We start from the raw sequence: 9,530 nt of genomic DNA on the forward strand, positions 1-9,530 counted from the left end.
GGGGCTCTCTGGGTCCCTGGAGCTGCTAATACTGGCCCCAGTTCTTTGTAAGTGTTGTACCTGTCCCTTGACAGCCCTTCAGGTGTTTATGTTCACCCCTCTTGCCCACCAGACAGGACCAGCTCTTTAACCATTGCTCATTCGACAACTCACTATCCTGAGCATCTTAGTTGTGCAATGAAATTCCAGGCACAAAGAAACAGTTAGGATTGAGATCCATGGTTGGAAACAAAAAGATGCATGTTCTAGTTAATGTTTCCCTGGTTGTCCTGGTTTCCAGATATGTACTGATGTTTCCAGTGTCTGTCTGCAAATAACCAGCCCTGACCCACTATGGAAGCCACCTGTAATGGATCAAAGGACTCCTCACCTGTGTTCTACATGGTGGGCATCCCCTCTCTGCTTGAATCCCTCTTCCTCCTTGTCTTCTTGATTTTCCTCTTAATCTCTCTGCTTACTCTGGTGGGAAATGAGCTGATCCTGGTGTCTGTGGTGGCAGAACCCAGCCTACACAAGCCCATGTACTTCTTCCTGATCAACCTCTCAGCCCTGGACATCCTCTTCACCACATCCACTGTCCTAAAGATGCTATCTCTCCTCTTCCTCGGGGACCACTACCTCGGCTTCTCTGCCTGCTTCCTGCAGATGTACCTATTCCACGGCCTTAACTGCTCTGAAGCCTTATCCTGGTGGTCATGGCCTATGACCACTATGTGGCTATCTGCCGCCCACTGCACTACCTTGTCCTCATGACCCCACAGACCAGTGCTGCACTGGCAGCCAGTGCCTGGCTCACTGCCCTCCTTCTGCCCACCCCAGCAGTGCTGCAGACCTTCCACATGGCTTTTGACAACACTGTTCACATCTACCACTGCTTCTGTGACAACTTGGCTGCGGTCCAGGCCTCCTGCTCTGACACCACGCCCCAGACCTTCATGGGCTTCTGCATCGCCGTGGTGGTGCCCTTCCTGCCCCTTCTCCTGGTGCTTCTTTCCTATGCCCACATCCTGGCCTCAGTGCTTCGCATCAGCTCCCGAGAAGGACGCTCAAAAGCCTTCTCCACCTGCAGCTCCCACCTCCTGGCTGGCACCTACTACTCATCCATTGCCATAGCCTACGTGGCCTACAGGGCTGACCTACCCCTCGACTTCCACATCATGGGCAACGTGGTGCATGCTATTCTCGCACCTGTCCTCAACGTTCTCATCTACACGCTGAGGAACAAGGATGTCAAAGCAACCATCACCAAAATGGCATGTCCCCAGGGCCCAAGGAATTCTGGGACCCTTGATACTTAGATGCAAATAATTCAGCTCCCTGGACACCAATGACAGCGCCCAGCACAGAATAAACACAATAAATATTTTTAAATGAATTAAAGCAACCCAAATTGACTTCATTCAGTTGAGCAGACAGCTAAAACCCGGTCCTCAAATACTGGATCAAGAGGTCTTCCCACTGGTGCTATAGAATGATTGGTTTTCACAGTTTTCATCAGGTATTAATGTGATGAGTAAAATTTGATCATCCAATCATTTATATTTAAAGTCTTTACTAGGACTGCTAGAGACAGAAATAAGCCAGACATAGTTGCTGCCCTCAAGGTAACCATAGTTTAACTGGGGAGTCAACCCAGAGAAATAATATAAGGTGCTAGGACAAAGAGAAGCAAAGAGGGCTGTGGGAGCCACGAAGTTAGCATTTGATTGAATGTTAAAATTTTCTCCTGTAAATTTTTACATTTTTGGCATTGGTATCACTTGTTTTTTAGCAAATACTCATGTATCAGCAATATAGATGGGTGGGAGGCTGGAAATGATTGCATAAGAAAACCACTAGCTGCTCCAATCGGGAGCGGTAATAAGGTCCATGTTCCCATCCAACGGGATGGATCCATTTTCAGCTTGGATGCCCATTAAAAAGTGATGCTTCCTGCCAAGAACCAGTGGGTGGAAGTTAGAGTGGTTCCACCCACCATTACCCACAGTGACGTATTTGGGGGAATTTGTACTTGCAGTCCTGACGATTCTGGCCTCTGTGGATTAAGCAGTCCGGATTCACCAGGAGACACAGTAAATCTCACTAAATTTAAAGCTACAGCTTCTGCCTGGTCATTTTAAGCCCACTGTGCAAGCAGATCAGCAGTCAGAAAAAGGAGTTACCATATTTAGAAGGGCAATTGACCATGATCTTCAGGAGGAAGTAAAGCCACTCTTACATAATGGGGGCTGGGAGGTCAGCATTCAGGCAAGTGAGCATTTCTGGTTTCTGGCTTTAACTCTTAGTGGACAATTAAAGCAACTATAGCTTGATGAGGCAGAGTAACCAGGGGCTCAGAACTGTCAGGGATGAGGGTCTGGGTCATGCTAGGAGGGAATCCATCTAGACCCACTGAAGGGAAAGGGGAAGGGAATCTAGAATGGGTGGCAGAGGAGAGGGATGATGAAGTGTCTCTTGCAGCCTTGGGACTGACTGCAGCAGCGAGGGCAGTCGTTAATCCAACTAACCCTTCTCTTATAAATTTCCCTTGAAACTGTGACTAATCAGAATCCTGGAAACCCTATGTCCAAATGGAGTGAACTTGTGAAAAATGAATGAATCTGAGAGGTTCAAGGGATAGACTATAGTAGACACAGTTAGTGGTCTTCCCTCTGGCAGCTGAGTGCTGACTGCTAATAACTCACACACGTATGCCCTAAGATAGAGGCATAATGGCCCTGACCCTTGTTGCTTTCCTTCTGGGGGGAGAGGGAACAAGAGAGTAACTTTATAAGCAGAAAAAACCAACTACGGGGTACTAAGCAGTCTAAGCTTAGATGCCAGCTGTTGACAGTAGTACCTGGTGAAGCCAGCTGTTTGGCGTCTAGAGACTCTGAGAGCCCATGAAAGTTGTATCTTCTCCTGCAGGAGATGAACATCACTAGTCCCCTGGGAAATAGAATATATGCAGGCAGCCTCTCCTCTGGCTGTTGCTAGATAATACAAACCAAAGCCCTGGAGTCATTTTCAAAAAATCATGTTTCACTATGTCCTAAATCCTCTCAAAAACTCTATGAGATGGGTAAGATTGTTATGTTCCATTTTACAGATGGAGAAACTCAGACTCAGAGAGGTTAAGTAACATGCCTAAGGTGACATAGCTAAAATATATTAGAACTGGTATTCATACCCAGGACTTGTCTCTTCAGACCCTATACCCTTACCCATATGCAGAGCACAGGCCTGGGAATGAAGCTCTGGGTCTGCCTTGCAGCTCTGATACTAAATATTAGTATAAGCATCAGTAAGTCATTTCACTTCTCTGGACCTCAGTTTCCTCTTCTTGGGCTGCCTGTCTCCCCTGACTGTTCTGAGGACCAGATGGAATAATGTCAATAAAAGCTGCCCCATTGGTTGTAAAGTTCTGGAACCCATGAGGGCTCTTAACAATGTTGTTCTCATTATCAGCAAATCCCAGAGGCAAGTCCCCTCCCAACACGTGCTCTAGGAGGGACCAAGAAGTTGATACTGGGTGACTGGGGGGTGGAGGCTCAGTGCCTCAAAGGAGCCCCAAAGAGAGAGGACCCCCACAGGCCTGACTGAAAGGAGCGGTTAAGGGGTTAATGAGACACAGCCCAGCACCTACCTGACTCTTCTCTGCCTGGCCGGGTTGGAAGACACAAAGGAGACACCACAAGAGGCACCAAGGTAGACAGGGCTTGGAAGGTAAGTGAGCTGGGGGTGAAGTGCCAAAGCTCAGTAAAACCAGAGTGGGGAGACAGGGCAAGGATTTGCGGGGAAGGTAGAACCAGGACCAGGGGTCAGGAAGACTGGTTGGGTGTGCACAAGAGGCAGACGTCCAGGGTCCAGGTTGGCTGTGTGTATGTGGGGCTGCTGGACCTTGGACCACATATCCTGGCAGGTCTGTGTGCTCAGAGGTGGATTCATGTCATCTTGGACAAAGCCTTCCCATGGGAAAGCAAGGTTAATGGTGGCAGAAACATTGGAAACACTAGCACACTTTGAGTTCCTACCTGTTCCAGGCTCTTGTGTAGCATTGTTTAAGCATTCTCTCTGCAAGGACTCACAACAACCCCAGGGCGTCACAGATGAAGGAAATGAGTCCAGAAGGAAATGAGCTGCAGGTAGGAGCTGGGATTGGAACCCAGTCCTTTCTGACTCATAGTTGCACACACTGGACCACTAAGGTCCACAGGACATGATGGAGGTAAAGCCCCTGGCTGGCAGCAGGTACTCACTAGGTGGAAAAGCCCTCGCCCTCTCCTTCTGGGGCATGGACCATGTAACATGTGCTCTGCCAGACCCAGAGGGGACACAGAAATCAGTTCATTGGGTTGGAAACCCCTCAGAGAACTTTTCCTCCAAACACTTCACTGCACAGGTGAGAAAACCAAGTGTTTTCTCATGGAGGGAACTAAAATTGAGAAGGCATATTGAGATCGAAAAATGAGGCAGGCAGCTCCATGTAATCAATGGATCAGTTTATTATAGGGTAACTTACTCACAGAGTGGGATTGGGATCAGGTGGATGACGATCAGGAAGCATTCGCAGCTGCACTACACACCACAGAGGGGCCACTGGGACAATTTTATAGTTAACCTAGTGTATAGGGGTAAGTGCTTGGAGATAGGATGTGCATTCCTAAGTCAAGATTTATGAATGGGTGACCAGTCTCATGGGCACCAGGAATATATCAGAGAACATTTCAGCATTGTTTGGGGACTAACAGCATAGAGGCCACGTGGTCCTAATGAGTATTAAACAATATCTATTAACTACAAAGCCTTTGATGACACCACACAGTACAATCCTGATTAGGGTCAGGAGGCACTGAAAAGGGCCAAGATGGCATCAGTTATGCTAACAGCCATACACCAAAGTCACAGGAAGTAAGCGAGTGGCAGAGCTGCAGGAGCCAGGACTTCTGGTTGCCAGGCAAGATTCTTTTACAGCAGACTGGCTCCAGAATGACCTTTGCTCTCACCCCCCTCCAGCCATGGCCTTGAACAAAGGCCTGTCCTTCTCCAACCCTCAATTTCTCATATGTTGAAAGGCGTAACCACTCCCTGGCAGGGTTGGATGACAGGAGGAGATGATATACATCAAATGCAGCATCACAGATCGGAACCAAGATGGCGAAGTAGAAGGATGTGCTCTCACTCCCTCTCGAGAGAACACCAGAATCACCACTAGCTGCTAGACAATCATTGACAGGAAGACACTGGAACTCACCAAAAACGATACCACACATCCAAAGACAAAGGAGAAGCCACAATGAGATGGTAGAGGGGCGCAATCACAGTAAAATCAAATCCCATAACTGCTGGGTGGGTGACTCACAGACTGGAGAACACTTACACCACAGAAGTCCACCCACTGGAGTGAAGGTTCTGAGACCCCTGTCAGGCTTCCCAACCTGGGGGTCTGGCACAGGGAGGATGAATTCCTAGAGAATCAGACTTTGAAGCCTAGTGGGATTTGATTGCAAGACTTCGAAAGAACTGGGGGAAACAGGGACTCCGCTCTTGGAGGGCACACACAAAGTAGTGTGCACGTCGGGACCCAGGGGAAGGAGCAGTGACTCCAGGGGAGACTGAACCAGACCTACCTGATAGTGTTGGAGGGTCTCCTGCAGAGGCGAGGGTGGCTGTGGCTCACCATGGGGACAAGGACACTGGCAGCAGAAGTTCTGGGAAGTACTCCTTGGGTGAGCCCTCTCAGAGTCTGTCACTAGCCCCACCAAAGAGCCCAGGTAGGTTCCAGTGTTGGGTTGCCTCAGGCCAAACAACCAACAGGGAGGGTTTCCAGCACCACCCATCAGCAGGCAAACGGATTAAAGTTTTACTGAGCTCTGCCCACCAGAGCAACAGTCAGCTCTACCCACCACCAGTCCCTCCCATCAGGAAATTTGCACAAGCCTCTTAGATAGCCTCATCCACCAGAGGGCAGAGAGCAGAAGCAAGAAGAACTACAATCCTGCAGCCTGTGGAACAAAAACCACATTCACAGAAAGATAGACAAGATGAAAGGCAGAGGGCTACGTACCAGATGAAGGAACAAGATAAAACCCCAGAAAAAAAACTAAATGAAGTGGAGATAGGCAACCTTCCAGAAAAAGAATTCAGAATAATGATAATGAAGATGATCCAGGACCTCGGAAAAAGAATGGAGGCAAAGATCGAGAAGGTGCAAGAAATGTTTAACAAAGACTTAGAAGAATTAAAGAACAAACAGAGATGAAGAATACAATAACTGAAATGAAAACTACACTAGAAGGAATCAATAGCAGAATAACTGAGGCAGAAGAACGGATAAGTGACCTGGAAGACAGAATGGTGGAATTCACTGCTGCGGAACAGAATAAAGAAAAAAGAATGAAAAGAAATGAAGACAGCCTAAGAGACCTCTGGGACAACATTAAACGCAACAACATTCGCATTATAGGGGTCCCAGAAGGAGAAGAGAGAGAGAAAGGACCCGAGAAAATATTTGAAGAGATTATAATTGAAAATTTCCCTAACATGGGAAATGAAATAGCCACCCAAGTCCAGGAAGTGCAGAGAGTCCCATACAGGATAAACCCAAGGAGAAACACACTGAGACACATAGTAATCAAACTGGAAAAAATTAAAGACAAAGAAAAATTATTGAAAGCAGCAAGGGAAAAATGACAAATAACATACAAGGGAACTCCCATAAGGTTAACAGCTGATTTCTCAGCAGAAACTCTACAAGCCAGAAGGGAGTGGCATGATATACTTAAAGTGATGAAAGGGAAGAACCTACAACCAAGATTACTCTACCCAGCAAGGATCTCATTCAAATTCGATGGAGAAGTCAAAAGCTTCACAGACAAGCAAAAGCTGAGAGAATTCAGCACCACAAAACCAGCTCTACAACAAAAGCTAAAGGAACTTCTCTAAGTGGGAAACACAAGAGAAGAAAATGACCTACAAAAACAAACACAAAACAATTAAGAAAATGGTCATAGGAACATACATATTGATAATTACCTTAAACATGAAGGGATTAAATGCTCCAACCAAAAGACACAGGCTTGCTGAATGGATACAAAAACAAGACCTATATATATGCTGTCTACAAGAGACCCACTTCAGACCTAGGGACACATACAGACTGAAAGTGAGGGGGTAGAAAAAGATATTCCATGCAAATGGAAATCAAAAGAAAGCTGGAGTAGCAATTCTCATATCAGATAAAATAGGCTTTAAAATAAAAAATGTTACAAGAGACAAGGAAGGACACTACATAATGATCAAGGGATCAATCCAAGAAGAAGATATAACAATTATAAATATATATACACCCAACATAGGAGCACCTTAATACATACGGCAACTGCTAACAGCTCTAAAAGAAGAAATCGACCATAACACAATAATAGTGGGGGCTTTAACACCTCACTTACACCAAATGGACAGATCATCCAAAATGAAAATAAATAAGGAAACAGAAGCTTTAAATGACACAATATACCAGATGGATTTAACTGATATTTATAGTACATTCCATCCAAAAACAGCAGATTATACTTTCTTCTCAAGTGCACACGGATCATTCTCCAGGATAGGTCAAATATTGGGTCACAAATCAAGCCTCAGTAAAATTTAAGAAAATTGAAATCATATCAAGCATCTTTTCTGACGACAACGCTATGAGATTAGAAATGAATTACAGGGGAAAAAACGTAAAAATCGCAAACACATGGAAGCTAAACAATACGTTACAAAAAAACCAAGAGATCATTGAAGAAATCAAAGAGGAAACCAAAAAATACCTAGAGACAGGGCTTCCCTGGTGGCGCAGTGGTTGAGAGTCCGCCTGCCAATGCAGGAGACACGGGTTTGTGCCCCAGTCTGGGAAGATCCCACATGCCACTGAGTGGCTGGGCCCGTAAGCCATGGCCACTGAGCCTGTGCGTCCGGAGCCAGTGCTCCGCAACGGGAGAGGCTGCAACAGTGAGAGGCCTGTGAATCGGAAAAAAAAAAAAAACCTAGAGACAAATGACAATGAAAACACGACAATACAAAACCTATGGGATGCAGCAAAAGCAGTTCTAAGAGGGAAGTTTATAGCTATACAACCCTACCTCAAGAAACAAGAAAAATCTCAAATAAACAATCTAACCTTACACCTAAAGGAACTAGAGAAAGTAGAACAAACAAAACCCAAAGTTAGCAGAAGGAAAGAAATCATAAAGATCAGAGCAGAAATAAATGAAATAGAAACAAAGAAAACAATAGCAAACATGAATACAACTAAAAGCTTGTTCTTTGAGAAGATAAACAAAATTGATTAACCATTAGCCAGAATCATCAAGAAAAAGAGGGAGAGGACTCAAACCAATAAAATTAGAAATGAAAGAGGAGAAGTTACAACAGACACGGCAGAAATACAAAGCATCCTAAGAGACTACTAGAAGCAACTCTATGCCAACAAAATGGACAACCTGGAAGAAATGGACAAATTCTTAGAAAGGTATAACCTTCCAAGACTGAACCAGGAAGAGATAGAAAATATGAACAGACCAATCACAAGTAATGAAATTGAAACTGTGATTTAAAATCTTCCAACAAACAAAAGTCCAGGACCAGATGGCTTCATAGATGAATTCTATCAAACGTTTAGAGGAGAGCTAACACCCATCCTTCTCAAACTCTTCCAAGAAATTGCAGAGGAATGAACACTCCCAAACTCATTCTATGAGGCCACCATCACTCTGATACCAAAACCAGACAAAGACACTAGAAAGAAAGAAAATTACAGACCAATATCACTGATGAATATAGATGCAAAAATCCTCAAGAAAATACTAGCAAACAGAATCCAACAGCACATTAAAAGGATCATACACCATGATTAAGTGGGATTTATCCCAGGGATGCCAGGATTCTTCAATATATGCAAATCAATCAATGTGATACACCATATTAACAAATTGAAGAATAAAAACCATATGAGCATCTCAATAGATGCAGAAAAAGCTTATGACAAAATTCAACACCTGTTTATGATTAAGAAAACTCTCCAGAAAGTGGGCACAGAGGGAACCTACCTCAACATAATAAAGGCCATATACAACAAACCCACAGCAAACATCATTCTCAATGGTGAAAAACTGAAAGCATTTCCTCAAAGATCAGGAACAAGACAAGGATGTCCACTCTCACCACTCTTATTCAACATAGTTTTGGAAGTCCTAGCCATGGCAATCAGAGAAGAAAAAGAAATAAAAGGAATACAAGTTGGAAAAGAAGAAGTAAAACCGTCACTGTTTGCAGATCACATGATACTGTACATAGAGAATCCTAAAGATGCCACCAGAAAACTACTAGAGCTGATCAATGAATTTGGTAAAGTTGCGGGATACAAAATTAATGCACAGAAATCTCTGGCATTCCTATACACTAATGATGAAAAATCAGAAAGAGAAATTAAGGAAACACTCCCATTTACCACTGCAACAAAAAGAACAAAATACCTAGGAATAAACCTATCTAAGGAGACA

The 9,530-nt window shown here is 44.6% G+C and overlaps 1 protein-coding gene across 1 annotated transcript; it reads left to right on the forward strand.

Annotated features, from left to right (window-relative positions):
* Positions 1 to 333: 333 nt before the first annotated feature.
* On the forward strand, positions 334 to 1,298 carry LOC136126930 (olfactory receptor 2AT4-like). Its single transcript, XM_065882379.1, is given in 2 exon segments — positions 334 to 679; positions 682 to 1,298. Coding segments are annotated over 2 exon segments (963 nt in total).
* Positions 1,299 to 9,530: the final 8,232 nt, after the last annotated feature.

Source organism: Phocoena phocoena, chromosome 8 (genome assembly GCF_963924675.1).
Source record: "Phocoena phocoena chromosome 8, mPhoPho1.1, whole genome shotgun sequence".
NCBI lineage: Eukaryota > Metazoa > Chordata > Mammalia > Artiodactyla > Phocoenidae > Phocoena > Phocoena phocoena.